The 25,928-nt window shown below is 49.6% G+C and overlaps 2 protein-coding genes across 2 annotated transcripts in view; one reads left to right on the top strand and one right to left on the bottom strand.

The window, feature by feature from the left end:
• Positions 1-3,553: 3,553 nt before the first annotated feature.
• On the top strand, positions 3,554-16,519 carry PSMC1 (proteasome 26S subunit, ATPase 1). The gene is made up of 11 exons (XM_080657351.1): positions 3,554-3,612; positions 7,505-7,558; positions 8,154-8,250; positions 9,797-9,921; positions 10,801-10,986; positions 11,148-11,276; positions 12,110-12,206; positions 13,639-13,828; positions 14,293-14,444; positions 15,075-15,229; positions 16,194-16,519. Exons 1-11 carry the CDS (start codon positions 3,610-3,612, stop codon positions 16,326-16,328), a joined length of 1,323 nt encoding a protein of 440 aa, XP_080513477.1. The 5' UTR covers positions 3,554-3,609; the 3' UTR covers positions 16,329-16,519.
• A 1,058-nt stretch (positions 16,520-17,577) lies between these two features.
• Positions 17,578-25,928, bottom strand: part of NRDE2 (NRDE-2, necessary for RNA interference, domain containing) — a 40,247-nt gene continuing 31,896 nt past the window's right edge. The window contains exons 11-14 of the mRNA XM_080657339.1: positions 21,460-22,388; positions 20,685-20,823; positions 18,666-18,737; positions 17,578-18,201 (exon numbers count right to left, since the gene is read on the bottom strand). Of these exons, the coding sequence (XP_080513465.1) occupies positions 18,076-18,201; positions 18,666-18,737; positions 20,685-20,823; positions 21,460-22,388 (1,266 nt within the window). The 3' untranslated portion in view covers positions 17,578-18,075. The remainder of the gene's footprint in view (positions 18,202-18,665; positions 18,738-20,684; positions 20,824-21,459; positions 22,389-25,928) is intronic.

Genomic DNA, 25,928 nt, shown 5'->3' with positions numbered 1-25,928 from the left:
ATGGTGGTTACATTTGTATTTATACATTACCATCAAAGGAGGGACATAGGTGGGTTACATGAAATTCATTGGTGATAGATTAAGGAGGTGGGAATAAAGCAAAGCTGGGAAGACCCCTGGGATTGGATAAAAAGTGAAATGATGGACACATACTTAAGTGGGTGCAGGAACAATTAACATGATAATGAAGGAATTTGTGGTATCTGTCCTGGCGCCCAGCACATTTGGTTGTGCCCCAGGGGCTCCAGAAAAAGGGAAGTTACAAGTTACCCAGACATTTCAAGGGTATGTTATCATAGATGCAAAAAGACAGATAGGCTCAGTTAAGGGAAAGGTTGACCTTGTCAGTGAAGGGAAAGGTTGACCTTGTCAGTGAAGATAGCGGCCTAGGATGTAACTGCCCACCATCACTGCGTTTAGTTCAAGTTTAATTTCAGACCCTCCTTTGTGGTGACTTTAGGTCTCTGAGTTTGCAAGACCGCCATGCAGGCCTCCCCTGAGCTTGTCAGGTCAGCCTGTGGCCCCTTTCGTCCACACAGGGTTAAATTTTAAACAGCAGTTTTTACCCAAGATGGAGGTTACTATACTTCAATATTAGAAATGTTTGGGTCTTTATTTAGAAGTTGGGTGACGCTTTGTGCCAAGAAATATGCCGTAGGAACTTAACTCTGACTTATACCGATTAGCCTGTGGTGAAATTGGTTTTGTTAAATGTCTGCTCAAAGCCACAGTTTCCAAGAACCCGGGAACAACATTGAGTGAGCACTTCCTGTGGAAACTGTCACCGTCACCGTCTCCCTCACTGTCCCCACGTTAGAGTTGAGGAAATGAGGTCCAGAGAGACCAAAGTGCTTGCCATCCCGTAAACCGCAGAGCCAGGTTGGCTAATTCCTGAGCCAGCGTGCCCTGCATACAGTAGGTGCTCAATAAATGCTCCAGGACAACAACCTGAAATCCAGTGGTCACACACCCAGCCATGGAGCCTGGGGCCCTGGGCTGGAAGGAGAGGGAACCAGGAGGGTTCCTCTGGCTGGGTAGGGCTGACACACCTGGGTAATGATGTTTACTATTAATATTGCAAATTGGATCCCATAAAGTGTCCATCGCTGCTGGCGGCTGCATGGCTGGAGGCCTTCTAGCTGCTGCCGCTGGGACACCATGGGGGCTTGGTGCCTGCTGCATGGCCCCAGGGAGTTTGCTGGTCTAGAAGGCTTTGCCGAGACAGAGAAAGCCAAGTTTTGACGTTTGGCGAACACTCTTCTTAACAAAGTGCACCTCATCTTACCTCCAGGAGGGCTTCCCGGCGCACAGTTGATTTCTCCTAGGAGCCGGTTGAGTGGGCGTGCCTGGGAGAGGGCTATGCTGACAGAGGAACAGGTAGTTCCACAAAGGGTTCAAGTTAGAGGTTTACCCACCTACCTTAGCAGCGGGAAGGGAGGGGCAGAAAAGACTCCTAAGGGAAGAACAAATAGGTGTTTACAGAAAAGACACCTGGGTTTTAGGACACATGGAAGATAAGGAAGTTTGTGATGTTTGTGGAGACAAGGGTGAGCAGTCTTCTCTGGAGCCATAAACCCCCAGAAGGGAATTCCAGTGTGTTCACAGTTAGTCTCTCGCCTGGAAGTGGGCACGCCCACCGAGGGAATTCACAGCCGCCACACTTCCCAGAAGTTGCTGCTTTTAGTCAGATAAGAGAAGCTCGAAGAAGGCATTTTTCTGCATCTGTTGAATCTCAAATGTTTTCAGCTTAAAAGAACCTTCATATCAACTCGAGGGTTCTGAGTGGGTCCCTGAAAGTGAAGAGGAGGAAGCCAGGCAGAGATGTCCCCAAGCAGAGGACATGGGGTCCCCGGGTACTGGCTGAGTCATTGATGGACTGGATGGGAAGTTGCAGGATGTGAACTTTAGGGTGCGTCCCAGTCCTAAAACTCTCTGGGTTTTCTTTTTCGTTAATCCTCGCCGGAGGACATTTTTTCCTTCGTTTTTCAGAGTGAGTGGAAGGAGGGGGGAGGGGGAAGAGGGAGAGAAAGAAAAAGAGAGAGAAAGAGGAGAGGAACACTGATGTGGGACACATCACCTAGTTGCCTCCTGCTCACACCCCGACCTAGGGGAGGGAGCGAACCAAAACCCAGGTACATGCCCGTGACCAGGAATCAAACCTATGACCCTTCCGTGCGTGGGCCGATGCTCTAACCACTGAGGACCACCGGCCAGAACTCTGGATTTTCTTGACAAATAGGACAATGAAAATAAAGGTTGGGAACCGGAGAATCTAAGTTAGACATAACTGCCCATCAGCGGTATGGTCTCAAGCAGGTCACTTAATGTCCCCGAGCCCTAATTTCTCATGTGCTAAGTGAGGGTAATACAATAAACTCAAAGCACTGGTGTTGGTCATCTGAGCCCATGCCCAAGAAGGCAGTTAAGTAGGGACTTGGCAGTGTAAGTGCAATCAAAGTTTTTAGCTTTACGTTATCTTTGAGGATCACGTGCCCAAGGGGACGGATGGGTGCAAAAATGAGGAGGGGGGAATGGTGACTAAGGATCCGGGGGGCAATGGAGTGGTCTGGTTCCAGCACCAAGAGGGGCTTGGGCAGTGCCAGTATCTCTCCTGCATGGGTGGGCCTGCCAGGTTCAGCCTGGGCAGGTGGACAAAAGGTGGCCACAGAGATGCCAGCAAGTAGATTCCAGAAGCAATGCTTGAGGCTTTGAACCGGAAAGAGGCTAAACACGAGGCTTCCTGGGCAAAGGGCTCAAGGGCCAGGGTGAGAAAGAGGGTGGGTAACCCGGAGGTGGATGAGCAAGGAGTGTCAAAGCCATTTGGGAGCGAGGAGCAGGAAGGGACCAGCTCCACAGGAACTTCTAATAGGGCCACTGCACAGTATTTGGCTGTGGCTCCCTCTGCTGGTGATTGCGTGAACTGCATGTGCCCATCAGCCACCAGGAAAACTGGCCACCATTCATTCATTCATTCCTCCTTTATCACCAAGCATAGGAGACACACGGACAGCCAAAGGGACGCTTGCCGTCTTTCCGATGTCCTGGTGGGAATGCTAAATGACGAACTTAACCAACGAGGTGCAAGATGAGGACTTTATTGGCGTCATCGCAAGACACAGTCATCAGAAAGGAAAAAAAGATTTAGGTTATTCACGAGACAAAAAAATATTCTCAGGTGGTTAATTCCAGAGACCAAATAATAACTTAAATATTGATGCAAAAGTATACGTCAACCTCGCAGTTCCGAATGCCAGTCCAGTTCTTGGAGCAATAAGGAAAAGTTCTTCCCGCTTATAGTTTTTGCACGTTTAAAATAATTTATATTCTCACAATTACCTTAGTTCTCTGACAGTCGAGGTTATTCTCTTCATTTGTTGAGACAGCCTAAAAACTGCGATTTAGACTTTTTTTTTTTTCAAGTAAAATATAAGGTTCACATAAGATACCGTTGCCCCAACCCTCCCGCGCGAAGCCTTGGCGCGCGACTGTATCCCGTGGGGTTTGGCTCCTACAGGCCTCCGTAGCGTCCCGGGCTGCTTCCGTTTCTGACGCCAGCCGTGCGAGTGCACTTCCGGCGGCGGCGGCGGCGGCTTCTGCAGCCGAGGCAAGATGGTGAGTGACTAAGGCTTTTGGCTGGTGGTCGCGGTGTGACGGGGTCCGAGCGGTCCACCCGCTGCCCTGCCCGCCGGCCCGATCTTCTTGGGGGACGGAGGCTCCGGGTGACGGTGCTCGGGTGCGCCGCGGGCCGTGCCGACCTGCGGGCCTGGCTCGGGAAGCTGGGGCCGCGGCTCGGCGCGAAGGGTCCCCCAGGAGAACCAGTAGGACTGCGGGGCGGGTCCCGTCTCCCGGTTTTGGGGCTGTGCTGACCGGCCGGGGAGCCTCCTGAAGCACCTGGGATGAGTGATTTTGAGCCACTCAGGTGGCGGGATGTTCGCCCGGCGGAAGGGAGGGCGTCGATCCCGCCGATCTGGGCAGAGTGGGGTCGTGGAAGGCCGCTCCGAGCGGGGCATTTGAAGGCGGCCTGAAGGCTGACAATTTTAGGACGGGTGGAAGTCGGAGGGAAAGGCCCCGGGGTGCGTTCGTAGTAAAAAAAAAAAAAAAAAACACAGTTCACTTAGCAAATATTTATTGAGCACCTGCAGTTTTGGGGGCGCGGGCAGGCTCTCTTCTAGGCACCTGGGATGTAGGGGTTGAGCGTGATTGACCGTCTCTGCCTTCGTGGGGCTTACGTTCTAGGAAAGGCAGCCAAACAGAGAAATAGGTAAGGTGATGCCAGAGAGCGGAATAGAGAGGGTTTCATGGAGTGGCCATGGTTATATGGCTGTTTTATAGGGCAGCCTGGGATGGGGAGGGACCTCTGGGAGGTGAGGTTTGAGCTTAGAGCTAAATAAAGCGGGAGAGGAGCCTGGGCACAGAGGACAACGCGGTCCAGGCGCAGGGACAGCAAGTGCAAAGGGCCTGAGGCGGGACTGGGCAGCCTGCGTCGTGAACAGCACGAGGCGGCCCAGAGCCTTGCAGGTCTTCTCGGACTTGGGGTGCTGTGGAAGCGTATGCCAGGTCCTCTCCCAGCATTTTCTCCTATTCCTCACAGCCGTCCCCTGAGGCAATTCTTATCCTCACTTTACCAAGGAGGAAACAGACACCGTCAGTGGCTGTGCACAAACCCTGTCAGTCTTTTCATGAGCCCCTTCTGTGCTGGACCAGTCCCTGTGGTGGAGACACACGCCGATACTGCGGACCTGAGTGTGGTTCCTGGCCACGACTCTGACACGCTTTGTAGCAAAAAGCAATATGCGTTACTTCTCTGCGCCTCGGTGGTTTTGTGTGTAAATTCGAGGTAATGATAGTACAAGCTCATCGTGTTTGAGAATTGAGGTGGTACCCTGAGGCCGTGCAGGGGTCCTCAAACTACGGCCCGCGGGCCACATGCGGCCCGCCGAGGACACGCCAGGTGCCGCTGCCTGTCCTGCTTAGCAGCCAACGCGTCCCGGGCCCGCAGTGCGCATAGGAATTTGTTCATAGTTTTTTTTTTAAACTATAGTCCGGCCCTCCAACGGTCTGAGGGACAGTGAACTGGCCCCCTGTTTAAAAAGTTTGAGGACCGCCAAAACCGGTTTGGCTCAGTGGATAGAGCGTCAGCCTGCGGACTGAAAGGTCCCAGGTTCGATTCCGGTCAAGGGCATGTAACTTGGTTGCGGGCACATCCCCAGTGGGAGGTGTGCAAGAGGCAACTGATCGATGTTTCTCTCTCATCGATGTTTCTGACTATCTATCCCTCTTCCTTCCTCTCTGTAAAAAATCAATAAAAATATATTAAAAAAAAAAAAAGTTTGAGGACCCCTGATAGCGCGTGGCTTGGCATATAGTATGTCTGTTAGACTGAGACACATCATGTGAAAGGCCCCCCGACGTAAAGAAGTGTGGGATCTGTTCAGGAAAGCGTCCTCCGGTGGGGTGGGGCAGGACCGGCAGGATCATGAGGAAGGTCGGTGAACCTGGAAAGTTTATCTGAAAAGTAGAGGAACCTGCAGCCAGTTTAAGGGCCCGGCATGCTCAGCTGAAGAGTTGGATGTTACACCGCAAGTGCTAGGGAGAGCTGCAGGCTTTTAAGAATTAAAGGATCAGCTGATGGTTTTCGAAGGTGGTAGCTGGATAGGGGAGGGGAGAAACTGGAGGCGGGAACCTCAGTGGAGAGGCTGAGTCCAAATAAGACACAGGGGCCTGGACAGAAATAGAGAGAAGGGATAGACAGGAGAGAGGGAGCTGGAGCAGATGGAGTTCAGTGTCAGGATTTGTGACCAGACCAACAATTAAAATGCTGACCCTGGCATTTCTGACGCACCAATACTGTATTGGTGAGTAGTTCCTGAGTCACGTAAATACTCAGTAGTTGATTATGTTACTTCATTTTCAGCAACAGTTAGGAGCTAGAGTCATCCAGGCTTTCCCGTTAAGGACCCCAAGGCTCTGGTAGGTGACCTGACTTACCTGAAGTCACTAGCCTATTAGTGATGGCGTGGGAATTCAAGCCTGGATGCATCTAATTCCATGTTCTTAGGCTTGTTGTAGTTCCTCATCTAGAAAGGGGGAATAATGAACCCTGCCTTGAAGGATTGTGTGGAATTAATGAGTTAGTGAAGGAAAATGTCTGTACACACAGGCACATAGTAAGCACCCCACACACATGAGCTGCCCCAGCCAACAGCGTATTTCCTTATTATAAGTGATTGTTAAAGACCTATCATTTGGGCAGCCTGTTGCAGTATAGCTGTTTCCCAAAATTTCTCAGAGCCCTTAGTTACTTTCTTTGGAATAAAGCACGGAGTTTTAAAAAGGCTGCACGTGGGATATATATTTGACCTTAATTCCTTTGGGTAACCCATGATATGGTAGTTTTGTTTGATAGTGAAGCTGGCAGTGTATTTAGAGGTTCCGATGTAGAAGTGATTTGAGGGGATTGAGGGGGGGCCCCCAGTTAAGTAAGTTCACTATTGTTTAAAATGCAGTCTTTTCTGAGACATTGCTCTGTGTTATGCATTGTCCTGTAACTGAAGGATCTTTTAAAATCAGAAATCCTGCTGAAGCTTATTATTAATACAATTAAGTTCTTGATACCTTAAGGTGCTTCAGCTTTTCAGGCTTTAGGGATGGTAGGTGTGTAAGCTGCTGTTAAAAGGAAGTCTCCTGGATCTGGTGTTATCTTAGTAAGGAGTAAATTATTATTAATACATCTACACTAATAAAAGAGAAATATGCAAATTGACCATCACTTTGCCACGCCCACCAGCCATTCAGGAGTGAGTATGCAAATTAACCTAACAAAGATGGCGGCGGCCCCGCCCCCCAGCCACTTCGGGCCTCTGGGCAGCACACATGCAGGCTCAGAGCGGCCAGGCGGGACTGGACGCCTGCTCTGAGGGGGAGGGCGGGGGGGGGGGAGGGAGCTACAGGAGCGGTGCTCCGGCTGGAGCAAAGGCAGAAGGCAGCGGCCAGAGCGAAGGCCTGGGTCCCAGGTGCTGGAGGAAAACCGGTGCCGGCAGCCAGAGGAAGGAAGGCCTGTTGCACGAATCTTTGTGCTACAGGCCTCTGGTCATTGTTGAAAAGGGAAAATGATTTCGTTTTCATGGCCTAATTTCACAAAATACACTCTTGGTGGTAGTTCTATATTAAAGAAGACTGTACCAAACTCTATGCCTTCCCCTCAAGAAGGGTGTGTGTCTAGAATCTTAGCCTCATTATGATACATTATGTCTGTCTGTTGATGGAATTGTCCTTGATTTATGCAATCAGTTACAAGGTGTACCATTGTGCTAACAGCTTTTCGGAAAAATAAATTGTGCCATGCCAAATGTGCTTATTGACTGCAAGTGCATCTCGATTTCAGAAATGTTAAAATGAGGGGGGAAATGCCGCCAGTGTCTTAGAACTTCAGGAAAAGAAGAAGGGTGTTCTTTTGAAATGATCATATTCTGAATTTATACCTCTTCCCACCCCTCACCCCCAGGGTCAGAGTCAGAGTGGTGGTCATGGTCCTGGAGGTGGCAAGAAGGATGACAAGGTAAATATGCAGCCAGATATGTTCGTGATGTGAACAACTAGTGGAAACTGTCATAGGTCCCAGCTGCGTTCTTTGGGGATTCATGAATCTTAAAACGCAAAATAAATAATCTTGTAGTTATTTAACCCAGCCTGGCCTACAGATACTGGACCCTTAACATGTTTTCAGAAAGGTTATTGACCTGTCACATATGTATTTATGAATTAATGACTTTTAAATGTGTAAAAGTAACTTGACCACATTAGAGGAGTGTTAAAATACATTGCTTCTAATTTTAGTGTTTAATTTCCTGAGATGTGAAGAATTGTCTCAAGTTACATCAACTCAAACTTTTGGAATATAACTCTGAATTCTAACCTCTATTCCTTATTGAATAATTTATTGTGTGTTATAAAAAGAAAGACCAATTACATCCACATATTAAAACTGCAGAAATATAAAACCTAATGTGTTTTTTTAAAGAACAATTTTTAATAGTAGCCTAAAAGATAAGGAAAATTATATCACCTGGAAATAGACAATGATCCTACAGAAATGTTTGTGTTTTAATATGATTTGTGTGATTCTTTCCCCCCTGCTGTTCTGAAAACTCAAGGACAAGAAGAAGAAATATGAACCTCCCGTACCAACCAGAGTGGGGAAAAAGAAGAAGAAAACCAAGGGACCAGATGCTGCCAGCAAACTGCCACTGGGTAATGACATGGTTCTTCCTTGCCGTCTTTCCCATCCCTAGGGGAATGGACTATGTATGTAGCTTAGACAGGAAACGGGCGTGGTTGAAGCTCCAGCTCTGGGACTGTATTCTAACTCTTGTGTGCGGCGTGCCTCTGGGTTGGAATAAAAGCTATATTTTGGGTTTAACAGTTATATGACTGTCTCACTTTAGGAATCTTTAACCAGTTCCTCTAATCTTTTAAAAGTAGTTTTAGAGTAGAAAGCTCAGGCTGAGCTTGAGTAACTTAGAAACACATTTACTTTATGAAGCAAAGGAATGCCCTTTGTTAGAATTCACATCCTATGGTGCCTGAGCATAATAGTTTTCAGTGGCTTCCTATCCAACATAGAATAAAACTCAAACCAGGCGGCCCAGCCCATGTGTCCATCCTTAGCCCCATCACTCCCTTTGCTGGTGATTCATGTAGCCTTGTGCTCTTTGACTCTTCTACATGCCAGGGCCTTGCCCTCTGCTTCAGAATGTTCTTCCCCAGTCCTTCCTGTGGCTGCCTGCTTCTCACCCCATTAGGCCTGAGCTCAAATACCTCCCCTGCCTCTATCTAAACCAGTTCCGTCCTGCTTAGATGAAATAATTTTTAAAATATTGCTTGGTTAAGAAACGACTCAGACAGTAAAAAATGTGCCATCCGTCTACTGTAATGAATCAATATGGTAATGATAAAGAATAGATCATCAGGTCACCAGAAGAGCATAGAAGGTCAGGTGACATGGATAATTAATATATGGTGAAGGTGACATTTTAGTTCTATGGAAAGATTCTGTGTTATTTATTGGCTATTGAAAGAAATAGACCCCTTGCTTTTTGCCAGATGGATTATAGATAAACATATGAAAATAATAAATGAAAATTCCAGGAATAAATTAACCTTAGGGGAGGAGAGACCTTTTGAAGAAGTCAGGAAACCCGACACCACAAAATAAAAGGTTTATTTATATAAATATTTAGAATTAGTGAAGCCAAGAGAAACAGCACAAGAGTGTGGGGAAAAAATATTTAGCTCATGTTAATATCACTAGTATTTCACAACCCTATAACGGGAGGTAAGTTACATTAGTGTGCAACATGGTGGACGGACTGCATAGCATGTGCACCCATTAGCACTGTGAGAAACAATAAGCCAAAGCAAACTTACCTTCTGCATCTATGACTTTTTTATATACACACAGTTCACTTAGTGATTTTATTATGTATTAGCTGGTTGGTCACAGTCCTCACCCCCATTTTTACAGGCTTGCCTATAACTGCCAGAATCCCTGTCCCCTTCCTTTTAGGCACCTGCTTAATTAGGGTAACCGAACTTAACATTTCAGTCTGTCCAACTAAAGTGAACTTAGTCTTTTTTTTTCTCTCAAGAATAAACTGAGGGGGGAAGGCTGGGTGGGGGTGGGCAAAGGTGGGGAATGAGGACATCTGTAATAGTGTCAACAATTTAAAAAAAAAGAGTAAACAATTGCTAACTTCAAGCTTCAAGTATAATAAAACTTTATTTTTTTTAATTACAGTGACACCTCACACTCAGTGCCGGTTAAAATTATTGAAGTTAGAAAGAATTAAAGACTATCTTCTCATGGAGGAAGAATTCATTAGAAATCAGGAACAAATGAAGCCTTTAGAAGAAAAGCAAGAGGTAAATTGAGAAATTACTGTAGCTTTTATTTTTACAAATTAAATTCTTTTTAAACCCTAAAACTGTCCGTGGATAAATGAAATTCAAGTAGTTGAATCATTTAGGCTTTATGATGATTCATTATTAGCTGCCTTTTAAAAGCACCAACTGCATCCTGGCCAGTGTGGTTCAGTGGTTAGACTGTTGGCTCATAGTTAAGGGCCTGTAGCTTAACTGTTGCAGGCTCAAGCTCCATTCCTGGTCCTGGTCGGGCCCAGGAGGCAACCAGTCGATGTGACTCTCATATTCATGTTTCCATCCTCCCTGCCTCCCCACCCCCACCCCCACCCCCACACCCAATCAATGGGAAAAATATCCTCGAGTGAGGATTAACAAAGTAATCTATATGTATAAAAGCCTAAGCGACTGTCCAACTGGTAGCTATGATGCACAATAACCACCAGGGGGCAGACACTCCAAGCAGTAGAGGAGGGAGCCTGATTCCTCGTGGAATCGGCCGTGGGTTAGGTTGCTGCTGGGACACTGTCAGCCCCCAATATGCTTCATCCGCACCCCAGACCCAGAGAGGAGGGAGGATGGTCCCTCAGCCTGGCCTACGCGGATCGGGCTGAAACCAGCCTGGTGCACAGATTCGTGTACCGGTGGGGTCCTGGACCTGGCCTGTGGGGATCAGGCCAAAACCAGCTCTCTGACATACCCCGAGGGGGTCCCAGATTGCAAGAGGGCACAGACCAGGCTGAGGGACCCACCAGTGCACGAATCCATGCACTGGGCCTCTAGTAAATAAATGCGCCAACTGCTTTTTAAATCTAGTGAGCTCTCAACTCATCTGCTTTTTAGGCCTAATCTACTTTTCCTTCTTGGCATACTCTTCCATAGGAAGAAAGGTCAAAGGTGGATGACCTGAGGGGGACCCCAATGTCAGTGGGGACCTTGGAAGAGATCATTGATGACAATCACGCCATTGTGTCTACATCTGTGGGCTCGGAACACTACGTCAGCATTCTTTCCTTTGTGGACAAGGACCTGCTGGAACCAGGCTGCTCCGTCCTGCTCAACCACAAGGTGAGTTGAGTCTCAGAGAAAGCTTTCTCCTTCCTCTTAGATCTGCCCACCCGTCCCATGTAAGTACATCTTCCACAATCAAATTCTGTGATCAGCATTGCTTGGTTGTAATGAACGTATGAGCCTCACATCCTGTATTGAAGCGTACTGTTCCCTGTTAGGTGCATGCTGTGATAGGGGTGCTGATGGATGACACGGACCCCTTGGTCACGGTGATGAAGGTGGAAAAGGCCCCGCAGGAGACCTATGCCGACATTGGGGGATTGGACAACCAAATCCAGGAAATTAAGGTATGTCTAGGACCCAGCGCTGGGTCTGAGACTTCTGGTTTCTCGTTTAGGATACTTGGAGTTGTTTTGCATGTTTTGTTTTCTTTATTGATCAGACCAATAACTGACTCAGAGCTTACCAGCTGTGGTGTTTTGTATTTGTGAATACCGAGTTAGGTAATAGAAGTAACTAATTCTGTGATAGTTCTTGCAGCAGCTGCAGCTTAATACTTTTTACATGTAATGTTGAATGATTCTCTGTGTGAGTATATACTGGTCCCATTGTGTTGACTTCAGCCAGTGATGTGTGGGGTAGGGTGAGTGGCACACACTTACACAGTGGTGGGGTCTGGAACATATTCTCTGCCCTGGTTGTGGGGTTGGGGGAGAGACCATCTGGGATGGCTGTGGGCCAGTCCTTTGCAGGTTCTTTCATCTGTAGAGGAGTCCCTCAGAGCTGTCACGGATCTCACTGGTGACCTCTCGACAGCTGGTAACGGCCAGGGTGGTAACAGCAATCAGAAAGCCTTGCCCGTTCCTATCTGTGAATTTTAAGTTTCATTTGCTGAGGAAGTTTTAGATGTTATTCAAGGCTGACTTCTACAAAGAAGTGAAGGGGAGATCGGGTGCCATTAGGCAGAGGGGGGATGGGTGCTGGGTGCTCCAGTAGGACAGGTGTCGTCAGTGTGTCCTTGCTACTAGTGACGTCAAGCACGTTGTCTCCAACAAGAGTAATTGAAATTTTAGCTTATTTTTTGTTGAAAGTGAGATATGCTCATGATGCCAGTTCATGAACATGGTGGTGATTTCAGTAAGAAAGCTTTTCACTTTTACGTAGTGTTTGTTTCCTATAGGAATCTGTGGAACTTCCTCTCACTCATCCTGAGTATTACGAAGAGATGGGTATAAAGCCCCCTAAGGGGGTCATTCTCTATGGGCCACCTGGCACAGGTATGTGTGCTGTGGGTTTGTCACTTCCAGGCACTCAGCTCAACTTGAGCAGCAGCGTTTGTTGAGTGGGGATGCCACAGTCCTTAGTTTAAAACAGTGTGTTCTAAGCAATATTTTGGAATTTTGGGATAAGCAGCTTCTATGGAAAAACACCTATTACATAAGAAAGTGTATCTGTATAATAGATGCACTAAGAAACTGAGGACTTGAAATTGTAGCCTGCACAGAGTCAGTGTGTTAAAAAAAAAAACAAAACAATTGTAGGAACTGCAACAAGAAACCAGTAGGCACTCCTTCCAAAAATACCTGCTCAGTGTGATGTATTTACAGTTCCCAAAAACTCCTACTCAAACACACTAGATGTAGATGCTATAAAATGTAATGCCTTCAAATATTTATAAATGTAATGTGTCTTTTGAAACTAGGTTGTAAGAAAAGGTAAACAAAACAGGGTGCTTCACCTTGGCTGTACATTGGAATCCCCTTGGGAGCTTTAAAAACACTGGTTGTCTGGGTCCCTCCCTGAAGATTCCATTGTGTTGTCTGGAGTGTGATCATGCACCAGAGCCATGGCGGAGAGTCATGATTTAAAACCTACCCTGTGCTGTTCAGATTAGGTTCATTCTCCTGGTCCACTGGCACTAAATATTCATATTGGGATGAATAAATGCATGAAGGTTAAAAAAATCCTATATAATAAAAGCCTAATATGCTTTGTCTGACTGCAGTGTGCATGATGCACACTGACCACCAGGGGGCAGACGTTCTGACCAGTAGGTTAGCTTGCTACTGGGGTCCGGCCAATCGGGATGGGACAAGATGGGCCAGACCCGCCCTGGAGCCCTCCCCTGCCCAATCGTGCACTGGTGGGTTCCCTCGGCCTGGCCTGTGCCCTCTCACAATCCAGGACCCCTTGGGGTATGTCGGAGATCTGGATTCGGCCCGATTCCAGCAGGCCAGGCCAAGGGACCCACCAGTGCACGGTTTGTACACCAGGTCTCTAGTCATATATATATATATATATAAGGCTAATATGCAAAGTGTCCCCTCGGGAGTTTGATCACTCGCTATGACGTGCGCTGACCACCAGGGGCGGTGCAAAACAAAGGAAAGCCCTGGCTGGCAGCCAGAAGGCACTGATCACTCCTGATCGCCAGCCAGGCCTAGGGACCCTACCTGTGCAAGAATTTCGTGCACCGGGCATCTAGTATATATATAATTGACTTGTGTAAGTTGTGCAGTAAGGACTTTAGCATTTCATTGCTATGCAAATTACAAAGGAAGAAGGTTATTTGATTGACTTAAAACCACATACCCAAGAGGGTGGCATGCCTTTTCATCATAGGAATCCGTCCATATTTAATATCCATTTAAATTAGTAATGACAGTTTCTGAGGATTTTTTTCCCTTTATCTTTTTCAATATAAAATAGGTAAAACCTTATTGGCTAAAGCAGTAGCAAACCAAACCTCAGCCACTTTCTTGAGAGTGGTTGGCTCTGAACTTATTCAGAAGTACCTAGGCGATGGGCCCAAGCTCGTTCGGGAATTGTTTCGAGTTGCTGAAGAACATGCACCATCCATCGTGTTTATTGATGAAATTGATGCCATTGGGACAAAAAGGTAGACTTTCTTTTACCTGTTTTGTAAACTCCAGAGGTTAAAAACCATGTAGCTCTGTGAGTGATCATTGGGCACTCCCTGTGTGGCCTCACAGTGTTTGCCACAGTTCCTGCTCTGGCTTTCCCTGATGCTATAGGCACTGCTCTCCCACCTACTGGGTGGTTGTGAACCTGAAGATTGGTCAGTCAGTAACCACATCCTGAGCATCTGCTCTGAGCCAGGCTCCATCTAGACTTTGGGGACACAGCAATGAACACAAGTCTCTGGCCTCAAGGAGCACTCAGCAGGTTGGGGGACACCAAACTTGGGAGATAAAACTTTGGCAATGAAAACTGCTACAAAGAAAATAATGAGATATGTAAACTGGCTGTTGGGTTGAGACAAGAGTGTTGAGGTGTTTTGCTATAATTTCCCGTTAGCAGGAGTTCAGTTGGGTCTTCATTCCTTCTCCTCCTTTTCCAAAGATATGACTCAAACTCCGGTGGTGAGAGAGAAATTCAGCGAACCATGTTGGAACTGTTGAACCAGTTGGATGGATTTGATTCAAGGGGAGATGTAAAAGTCATCATGGCCACAAACCGAATAGAAACTCTGGATCCAGCACTAATCAGACCAGGTCACATTTGCTTTTGCTTCATCATGGAGAATAACTATCTTCATGTGTATTTGTGTTTCTTAAGCGTAGTTTGGGGAGCTAATGAGATTATAAAATGATACATGTAAAGGCAACATTGCACTGAAATTTGAATAACCTTGAGGTTATAGATAACAACATGTAGTCTGTGCAGCGTGGCTCTTTGAATTCCGATGTTATGTGATCTTTTCTATCCTAGATACTCCCTTTTAAGCCTCAAGGACTTTTTTCCTGAAGAAATGATGAAGTAATTCATATAATAGTTTAGGTTCAGTTTTTACATTCATTTAGCAGTAAAAGCAGTGGTAGCTAATTTGTTTACTCTCTTTGTAACTTTTTTAACTGGACTGATCTGTCCTTTTGCACTATATGTGTCGTTCAGAAACCATTCCTTTGATCTGTTGCTGGAGGTAGCAGAGAAAATAAGTGAATTCAAACATAGAAACAAACTAGAATGGCGAGTGTTCACCTTTTAAGACTTATACACAGAAATTTAGAGGCAATCAACAGTGTATGACCATGTCCTCCTTCCAAAGGACACTGAAGCTGGACATGAGACAGGCGCGGTGCAGCCAGGCTGCAGAGCTGCCGCTGAAGCCTCTGTGCTTACAGGCCGCATCGACAGGAAGATCGAGTTCCCCCTGCCTGATGAAAAGACCAAGAAGCGCATCTTTCAGATCCACACAAGCAGAATGACGCTGGCTGATGATGTGACACTGGACGACTTGATAATGGCTAAGGATGACCTCTCTGGTGCTGACATCAAGGTGAGAACTGTGCTGACTGGAACTCTTGGTTTTATCACATCCGTTTGTGAGTTAGGATGGTTCTTCCCAGGTGACCAGAATTTAGAACAAGGCCTGGCAGCACTGGATATGCTACATCCTGCTTTTTATGGGAAGATTTGGTTTCTGTCAGGTTTAGGGAGAGGTGCGATGGCAGACGTGGCCTTTTCATGCTGCTGCCTGCTCTGTGTATCCTTGGGTCTATAGACTACATTAGTGTCTCAGTTGGAAAGTAAAATCTCTCTTCTTAAAACAGAAATTTGATTTTGCACCAACTTTTTCACTTTGAAATATTTTAAGCCTTCATAACAGTTGCAACAATAGTTAAACACCCATATAGACCCATTACTTCGATTTACCAAATGTTGCCATTTTACCAGTTTGCTTTATCTTTCTCTGCACACATTTTTTCTGCTGAACCATAACCAAATAGGAACTTCATTGCTAGGATTATTTATATCATTTCATTGTTTATATCTTGTTTTGTAACAGGTAATTCTTAAAAAACTAAATATATTACTAAGTGTTCTCTTATGCCTATTGGTAAATGAAATGGTCATACACTGTCTGTTGCCTCTAAATTTCCGTGTATAAATCACCTATTACTTAAGAAATATTACTCCCTTTAAAGTGGGGCTGTGAGAACTTACTGACCTGCCAGGCCACGCAGCTGGTTAGCACCTGAGCCAGTACTAGACCCGGAGCCTCACTTCCAGGCCAGTCCTCTTCCTTAGTTCCTGCAGTTTAAGCCGCCTCAGGTCCTTTGTGAAAACAATTACAATGCTTAATGCATTTTAAAGAATCTAATCTTTGCCCAAATAAATTTGAGTAATTTGTGTTTAAAACAAGTGTCTTCCACCTTACTTCAAAATAGCTCTCTCTCTGAATTGTTAGAATAAAAAATAAAAAGTATTTCACTTTCTGAACATACCGTTCTTTCTTACAGGCAATCTGTACAGAAGCTGGTCTCATGGCCTTGAGAGAACGCAGAATGAAAGTAACAAATGAAGACTTCAAAAAATCGAAAGAAAATGTTCTGTATAAAAAACAAGAAGGCACCCCTGAGGGGCTCTATCTCTAGGGGACCTCAGTTGCCTTCAAGGAAGTGGTCAGGAATGCCGACCCCGGGGAGGGAGGTGGTGGGAAGTTGCCCAGAGGAGCCCGTTCCAGTTGCTCTTCATTAGCAACCCATTCTGTGCGCTGTGTACCTCTGAGCATGTGTAGGAGCCTGATGTGCAGCGCTCCATTCCCAATAAAGCGAGCTCTTTCTCACGCACGCCGTCCTTTCTGGAGCATCCACACCCGCCGCTCAGCAGGTGGACTGGGTGTCGGAAGCATCTGTTCTGGGCGATCACCGTGCAGCCTTCAATACCTGGTGCCCTCACATCACACCCCAGAGCGGGTGGTGGCTGCACCACAGCAGCCAGCGGGGAAGACGTGACCATAACCACATGCCAGCATCGCTGAGGGTCCAGCAACAAAGGCTGCGTTCCTGTGGCTGTGGGTTCCCAGCACTTGGGAGGAGTGGGGGGTGCAGGAGAGAAGCATTGGTACTGGTAAGAGAAGTCTGCAAAGGTCAGGGATGAAGAATCTCATCCCAGACCTGCCGTCCTTGTCCCTGGGTTCAGAGACCTCGTCCTCAAGAGCATCTGAAAGTGTCAGAGCTTCTCCCCGTTTCTCCATGTAATTCCTGCACTTCTCTTCCTCACAACCGTTTAGTCTTAAAGCCAGTAAGTGGGGCAGCAAGTGTCCCCCTGGCTGGCCAACATCCTCGTGGGCTCCGAGACACTGCCCTCCCCTTTTCCCAACCTAATGTCCATCTGTTTGTAGCCAAAGTTCTATTCCACGTACTGGCTTTCCTGGGTGAGTTGCCAAAGGAATTTTTCTTGAGTGATTCCGGAGACTGTGACTTTAAAAAGCCAGAGCAGCTGGGCAGCCCTCACAGAACACCCCCACCTCAGCCGCGCTGGTGCACAGGACGCGTGCCTCCGCACGTCTCACGGGCAGGGGTGGGTCCGGTGAAAGGAGCTGGCATGTCCCTGTCAGGGAGAGGGGCCCCTCCAGGTCCCTCTGGGGGAACTGCCCAGTGCAGCCTGAGCCGATGGGCACGTTTCCTGTCTCGGTGCTGCCCGGCTCCCCTCAGCAGGAGTCTCATCTCCTCGGGCAGTGCTTTCCCCACTGCACACAAGTACCTGGGGGTCCTGTCTGAGCAGATGCTGGCTCAGCAGAGTTGGGGCGGGCCTGGGCCCACATCTCTAACAGGCTGGTCCATGCTGGAGGCATCACCAAGAAGGTTGAGGGAATAACAGACTTTCTAAATACACCTGATACAGGCCGGAACTCCCAAGTTTTAATGACTCCCTACCGCCCTGATCTGAAGGTAGGGCAAAGCCTGCTCTGCCAACCAGTCCAGGGGAGGAGGTCCTGGTGCTGAGTAACCAGACCTTTCTAATCGCGACTGCGAAACCCAAAAGGCTTAGCAAGGACCAGCATGGGTGCCAACTGAGCGGGTCTTTCACCCGTCGCGCTGGCTGGGCAGAAGAGCGGAACAACTCGCACACACCAACCACAGTAGGTTTGGTTACCATGGCCCTGTTCTTATCTATGACATGTAAACACAAGATTCGCATGTATAATATGTGAAACGAGGGCTTCTGTGTCATTGGCATATCCAAAAAAATGTGCAAGAGATGAGAGACTGATAACCAGACACAAATTATCTAGAAAACTTTAAAAACGGGTTTGCTGGCACGCGCTCGCACACCTGATCCCACCTCGTGCTCCCCAGGACAGGGACAGGCCCTGAGGTGTGGTCCATCCCCGGGTCTCTAGTCCTCCAACAACAGCTCCAGCTCCTCCAGGGGCAGGCGCACTCGGAGCTCCTTCTCGGTCATCAGGTCCAGGATCTCCTGCATCTCATCGGGGAAGTACTCCACAGCATCCATGTACAACGCCTAGGGCGGAGAGCCACCGCCTTGGTCACCAGCCACTCCCTGTCCCAGCAGGCCTGCCCTCCGGCCCCTCCACAGCCCGCAAGCCCCTTGCTGTCCTGACTCCTCAGCACACATCCGGAGGACACTGACCTCAGGGCAGAGTGAAAGGGAGTCAACTCCAGGTGGGACCAGTTGGCAGACAGGTTTCTCAGTGTCTGACTGGACTCTGCAGGGCAGACGGGCCATAGATCCCAATGCCTGCAGCCTCTGGGCAAACGCCGGGAAACCCACAGCGACACTCCTGAACCCCAGCTCCATGCAGAGACAGGAAACGTGCCCATCGGGTCAGGCTGCGCTGGGCAGTTCCCCCAGAGGGGCCTGGATGGGCCCTGTCTCCCTGACAGGGACAGGCAGGCGGGACAAGGGGACTGACTGGGCAGGAAGGTCCTCGGGTGTCAGGAGATACCGTGGCCTTTAGAACTTACCTTTGCCCAAGGACAACTCTGAAGTGCTTTGTAGAACACACCCTTGCTTCTGTCCTTATTTCCTAACGAAACCTGAGGGGGAGGAGGGGACACAAAAATGAACTGAAGCCGGTAGGCTGAGGCTACAGAGACCACCCCTGCGCTGACCCACACAGGGTCCTCAGCTGCAGCCAGCCGTGGGGACATCCGCACAGCGGCTACTGGGTGTCTACGTACCAGGGGACGCTAGCTATCGGGGCCTCTGCTGTGTGGGGTCCATTCCTCCAGCAACAGGCCCAGAGTGCTGACCGTTCACTCTTCTGGCTGGCCTTCATCTCCTCCTGTGGGCCCGCAGCCTTTCATTCCTAACAGTGCCTGGGACCCCGAGGCCCTGTGTGTGTGGTGAGGCTGATGGCTTTACTCAGAGAAGACCTCTGCTTTAACACGTGCCATTTTCTGAAAACTATCTCCGAGAAAAGAGAGAGCCAGGACTGCTGAATGGGCAACACTGAACGTAAACTTCAGGCAGGCATTTCAGTCCGAGAGGGTGTAGACATTCGGCAGGTCTCTCTAGTATAACGTCCTTAGTCTCAATTCCGACACGCCCTCTCTCCACACCCACTGTGGGAGCCAGAGCTGCAGGTGGCACCCCCCTGGGGCCTCTCCCACCCCCCAGGAAGGGACCTGTCGCTTGGCGGCTCCTCCACGCACTCAGCCCACCGGGCAGCTCCCCAGGCTGCCAGGTGTCTGCAGCTGTTCGTGGGCACAAGCCAAGCTCACGGAGCTGAAGTCTGTTTCTGGACTTTGCACCCACCCACCCACCTCCTCCAGACTCATTCCCAGAACCTTCTAGGGGATGCCAGGTCTCTGCCAGGTGGCTGGTGCTTGGCATCCGGCATGGCTCCAGTGAGGGTTGCTGACCAACCTCCCGAAACCCTGGCAATGGCATCTAGAGACTCCAATCTGTGCCTCAGGAGCTCTGCCCACCAAGGCCAGCTCACTTCCTTTTCCGTTTTTTCAGGTTAACGCCCACCATCACCAAGACTGTGACTTTGGGCTGTACCCAGCATCTGTGATAAAAGGTTCAAGCCTCCCCATGTCCCCCCACAGAGCCTCCCGGCTGAACACTCCTGCTTCCCTCCCTGGCGTGAGCCTCGGCCGTTCTGAGGTTAGACCTCTGCATCGCATCCCAGGAGCCAGTGTGAGCTGTCCCTCCTTCGCTCAACAAAGTACTTCAATGTCCTCTCCAAAAATACTGACTAAACTTTAGATGTCTTTCCCTCGTTTTTGGAAGAAGATTGCACTACTGCAAGTTCTCACCCACCGTGTCTGTGAGACTCAGAGGTCCTGGACCCAGCAAGCCCAGGTGCTTCTATGAGCTGGCTAGCCTCAAAGGAGACCCTCTCTCTGCGATGATCAACCGGCCACCAGACACTTCCGCTGGACTGTACAGAGGGTCTTGGCCAGGGAAAAGCCTGTGAGACCACTGGTTTTCTCTGTTCGGAATTTCCTATTCTACGACGGCCCTGGATGTAACTGCTCCTTCTCACTACAGTGCCCATGTTCTAAATTTCCTCATCTTAAACCCCGACCCTTGTACAGTTCCTAAGTCAGGGCTGAAATCTAACCAGTGGATGACGCCCATGCACCCTGTGACCCTGCGGGGCTGTGATGGGGAAAGTGTGTCTCCTCGGGCACCTGGGAATGTCTCGGGGCACTAACCGGGACCAGGCACGGGACTGAAGTCACAGCTACCGAAGGGGCAGAGCTGCAGGTATGGTCTCCACGTAAAAGCCTCCGAGGCCGCCAACAACAGTCCCTAAATACTGACTAAGCCTCACACCAAAACGCCCGGCAACTCCTCCTTCCTGTCATCCCACCAAATACCCCAAGTAAAACTGCTACAGGCAACCCCGAGAGCCCTGACATTATCTCCCTCCAGGGGCAAGGGACAAGGAAGCGCCTCCCAGCTTTCCCGCACAGGGCCCCTGGACACCTACACTTTCCGCGTAAAAAACAAAAACTCCTGTATTTTCTTACCAAAAACCTCAAGTACATCCTCCACAGTAAGGGGCACTGGCTGCCGTGCTCACTCCGGATCGCGTTTTCAAACAGGGCTCTGATCCGGTGCGTCAAGCCGGTCTCAGGAATTGTGGCGTAGACCTCTCTGCCATCTACCCTGCAAGACAAAGGCTCGTGAAACCCCGGGACAAGTTCTCACACTGACATCGCAAGAGGGAGAGGTGCATGTGTTCGTGACAACGAACGTCAGCAGCAACTGGATCACGGCTTGTCAGAGGCAGGGCTGTCCCTCAGATCTGGGGGTGCTGGGGGTGTGGAGTACAGATGGGATGCGCTCCTCCAAAGCCAGAGGAAGGCAGTGTCCAGGGTTCTGTGGTTTCTCACACACCAAGTCCTTGCTTCTCGGGAACCTGTCAGAGGCGAAGTGGCTTGTCCCAGGTCACACAGCTGGTAAAGGAAGAGCTGGGATGTGCACCCAGAGTCCAACCCCAGGGCCTGGCTCTTCCCCATATGCTTTCACCACAGCGTCTCCGATACCGAAGGCCTGACCATTCCCACCCACAAACCATAAGCAAGGGGCAGGATCCCAGAAGGCATGGCCTACGAAGATGGCCACAAAAGCCTCTGATGCAAGATGCTGCTCTTTGTAGGTCTCTTCTATAAACCCTACACACCCACACCGGTGTGCCAAGCACTGGCCGTGTTCATTTCTGTGCCCCTGAGGCTCAGAGGGTGGGGGACACGCACACATTCCATAAAAGTGTGGACACATGAACAAGGTGAACGTAATTACCTCTGGACGGTCTCCACCAGTCTTTTCCTCATTTTCTCAGCTTCAATGGCAAACAACCAAGGCTCCAAGGGTTTCGCAGACCTGGTGATTGCATCGAAGAATCTCCTGGTCTTGCTGGCACTGTGGGACTTGTTCTGAATCTGAACGTAGGACCTCCAAAGAACCTGGTTGCCTGGATACAACTTTAAAGCCTCTGAGAGCGCCTGCCGCAGAGGAGCCAGAGGGTAAACGCTGACTTTCATGTGGAACCTGAGCAGGCTCGTGTGCATCAGTGTGATGGCCTCGAGGACGCTGCTCACACTCGGGGGGCAGGCACTGGCCTCCAGGCCTGGGCCTTCTGGGGAAAGAGAGCCCTTCAGTTTTGCAAATACCTGCTCGTGTATCTGAACAGCGGCATCGATCCCTATGGTCAAATACTGGAAGAGCATAAAGCATTTCACCACGCTAACTAGGCGGTTAAGGGAGGCGGTGGCAGCTGGATCGGAGACGCAGCTCTCACCCAAACAGTCCTGCAGTGCATGTTCGTAAGCCTTCCGAGCTTTCAAAATGTGAACGGCCAGGACTTGCCCAGTGTAGGGCCCATAGGGACCACTCTCAGCCAGCCTGGTTAATATGTGAACAGCTCGGGCCGCGGTGGCCACTCTGGCATCTGGCTCCAGCTCCAGCTCCAGCTCAGCATAGAGCAGACTGAGCTCACAGACCTCAGGGTCCTTCAGCTCCCCGCACCCTGCCGAGCTGAGTGCTGTATCGAAAACTTTTCTGGCGTCCTCTGTGTTGCCAAGCAACCATTCCAGATGTGCATACTGCTTCCAGAGGCAAACATTGTTGCGGTTTTCTGGCTCCTTAAGGAGATTCTTGGCTAGTTTTTTGCAGTTCTTTCCGCGTGATTTTAACCTCTTCTTGTTTTTAGTGTGCAGACACCAAATGACCTAGAGGTAAAAAGGAAAGATGACTCCATGTGCTCTAGGATGTTAAAGCAATCCTGGGGTATTGTCAGCTTGAGAAAGCCACACGAGGCGTCTGTACTTTCTTCCTTCACCACATGCTTGGTAAGCACTTAGGCTCTCTGAGCTGGGAAAGAAATCAGGATTTCTTTTTCCTCTATTGATTTTTAGAGGGAGTGGAAGGGAAAGAGGGTGGACGGAGAAAGAGAGAGAGAGAGACATAGATGTGAGAGACACACATCAATTGGTTGCCTACTGCACGCGCCCTGACGGGCCGGGATCGAACCTGCAAACCAGGTACGTGCTATTAACTGGAAATCAAACCCAAGACTTTTCGGAGTGTAGCCTGATGCTCTAACCACTGAACACACCAGTCAGGCACAAATCAGGGTTTTTCACCAAAGCCACAGGCACCCCAAAATGAAACATCCAGGTGTCCATCTGAAACCTCTATAACCAAGGCTGACATACTCTAAATGTTCTTCTCCAAAGAGGCAGCCTCCCAATTTTATACTTTAACTAGTGTCCCAGTGCACGGGTTTGTGCACATTAAAAGGAAATTAATTAGAAAAAATACTTTAATATTGTTATTTGCTCTTTCTCTATAATAGAAGTGTCAACCAAATTCACAATCGACAATGACAGATTGAAACACATGCGTGAGATTGGCGCCAGCGAGAGCTTTATATGTATCATGTATGTGCAAGTCAACTTAGCCTTTTATCCTATACTAGAGGCCTGGTGCACGAAATTCGTGCACTGGAGGGGGGTGTCCCTCAGCCCAGCCTGCACCTTCTCCAACCTGGGACCCTTGGGGGATGTCCAACTGCCGGCAGACGGACATCCCTCTCACAATCCGGGACCACTGGCTCCCAACCGCTCACCTGCCTGCCTGCCTGATTGCCCCTAACTGCTTCTGCCTGCCAGCCTGATCACCCCCTAACCACTCCCCTGCCAGCCTGATCGATGCCTAACTGCTCCCCTGACGGCCCGATGGCCCCCCAACTGCCTTCCCCTGCCCACTTGGTCATCCCTAACTGCCCTCCACTGTCAGCCCGGTTGCCCCTAACTGCCCTCCACTGCCATCCTGGACACCCCCAACAGCCCTCCCCTGCCAGCCTGGTTGCCCACAACTGCCCTCCCCTGCAGGCCTTGTCCCCCCCAACTGCTCTCCCCTGCAGGCCTGGGTCCCCCCCAACTGCCCTCCACTGCAGGCCTGGTCATCCCTAACTGACCTCCCCTGCAGGCCTGGTCCCCCCCAACTGCTCTCCCCCGCAGGCCTGGGTCCCTCCCAAGTGCCTTTCCCTGCAGGCCTGGTTGCCCCCAACTTCCCTCCTCTGCCAGCCTGGTCACCCCTAACTGCCCTCCCCTGCAGGCTTGATCGACCCCGGCTGCCCTCCCTTGCAGGCCTGGTCCCTCCCAACTGCCCTCCCCTGTTGGCCTGATCACCCACAACTGCCCTCCCTTGCAGGCCTGGTCCCTCCCAACTGCCCTCCCTGCTGGCCATCTTGTGATGGCCATCTTGTGTCCACATGGGGGCAGGATCTTTGACCACATGGGGGCAGCCATCTTGTGTGTTGGAGTGATGGTCAATCTGCATATTACTCTTTCATTAGATAGGATAGAGGCCTGGTGCATGGGTGGGGGCCAGCTGGTTTGCCCTGAAGGGTGTCCCGGATCAGGGTGAGGGTTCCCTTGGGGCGTGGGGCGGCCTGGGCGAGGGGCCTGTGGTGGTTTTCAGGCTGGCCACGCCCCCTGGCGACCCAAGCGGAGGCCCTGGTATCTGGGGTTTATTTATCTTCTACAATTGAAACTTTGTAGCCTGGAGCGGAGCCAAGCCTTCTGCTTGCTCCGTGGCGGCAGCCATTTCTATTGGGATTTATGTATCTTCTATCATTGAAACTTTGTAGCCTTAACCAAGGCCTGGGCCAGCCAGGGTGTGCGGAAAGCTTGGCTTCCTCCATCACCCGGGGCAACCCTAGCCTCCTGCTCTTTCCAGCTCCATGGCTGCCACCATTTCTGTTTGGGTTTATGTATCCTCTATCATTGAAACTTTGTAGCCTTGAGTGGAGGCCTAGGCCTGCAAGGGCAGGGGAAAGCTTGGCTTCCTCCATTGCCGGGGAAACCCAAGCCTCCCTCCTGCTCTCTGTGGCCGTGGCCATCTTGGTTGGGTTTATTTGCATATTCGCTCCTGATTGGCTTGTGGGCGTGGCTTGTGGGCATGGCTTGTAGGTGTAGCGGAGTGATGGTTAATTTGCATATTACCCTTTTATTAGATAGGATAATAAAAGGGTAATATGCAAATTGACCCTAATGGCGGAACTACTGGGAACAATTGGTCACTATGACATGCATTGACCACCAGGGGCAGATGCTCAATACAGGAGCTGCCCCCTGGTGGTCAGTGCACTCCCACAGGGGAAGCTGTGCTCAGCCACAAGCCAGGCTGACAGCTGTTGAGTGCAGCGACAGTGAGGGGAGCCTCTCCCGTCCCCTTGGCAGCGCTAAGGATGTCCTACTGCGGCTTAGGCCCGCTTCCCCTGGGGAGCTGGCCTAAGCCATCAGTTGGACATCCCCTGAGGGCTCCCGGGCTGCCAGAGGGATGTCTAACTGCTAGCTTAGGCCCGATCCCTCAGGGAGCGGGCCTATGCTGGCAGGTGGACATCCCCGAGGGCTCCAGGACTGCGAGAGGCCGGGCTGAGGGACCACCCCCCGAATGCATGAATTTTCGTGCCCCGGGCCTCTAGTATATATAGAATAAACTTGCTTAATTAGACCTGCTTTCTGATTTAGCTAAACTTTTTCCAGCCCAGTGAAGCACCCCAACTTCTCTTTCAGGTAATTGTCAGCAACACAGCAAAAAATATCAAAACGAAGCAGATTATTATTGTAGATCACACAGGGAGAACAAGGGGTAAAATATTTAACTGCAGCAGTGTTTGACTCTATTCTGCACAGTGAGAAAACCTGAAGTCATTTTCAGGTTCCACCATTTCTTACTTCTTTTCAGTCAGGTCAAGTTTCTAAGCTTTCTAAATCTCTGTTTTCTGGCTAATGAAAAGAAAATAGAATTCTACTGAGTCTCCTATCTATCTACTCCAGGACTTCTGTGAGGATCAAATGAGATAAGGCACGTGAAAAAGCTTCCCAGACATTTGGTTAAACTGTAAAATGTTCGCACCTCGCTGTAAAGCAAGTCGGGTTCCTGGCTGAAGAAACTCCAAGGAGGCTAGTCGCTAGGCAGAAGAAGTTGGGCATTGTTACGTGATGTCATTACCCGGCGCCCACAGCGACTGTTTCTGGGCTGGGCTGTGGGCCACATTTTGTGCCATGGGGTCTTGGCAGCGATGGTTGTGATTTGGTGGGGTGTCACTCCGGGGTGGTGGTGGGGCCTGTGTCCCACTTGGGGGAAGCCGAGTGTTGCTTTGTGGGTGCTAGGTCTGTGGTGCTGTTTATTTTTAAATGGCCAGTGCACATCATGGCAGCTCCTGCACTGAGCGTCTGCCCCCTGGTGGTCAGTGCGCA

Source organism: Plecotus auritus, assembly GCF_963455305.1.
Source record: "Plecotus auritus genome assembly, chromosome: 1".
NCBI lineage: Eukaryota > Metazoa > Chordata > Mammalia > Chiroptera > Vespertilionidae > Plecotus > Plecotus auritus.
The sequence above is the reverse complement of the archived record's forward strand: the minus strand, read 5'-3'. Positions and strand labels throughout refer to the sequence as shown.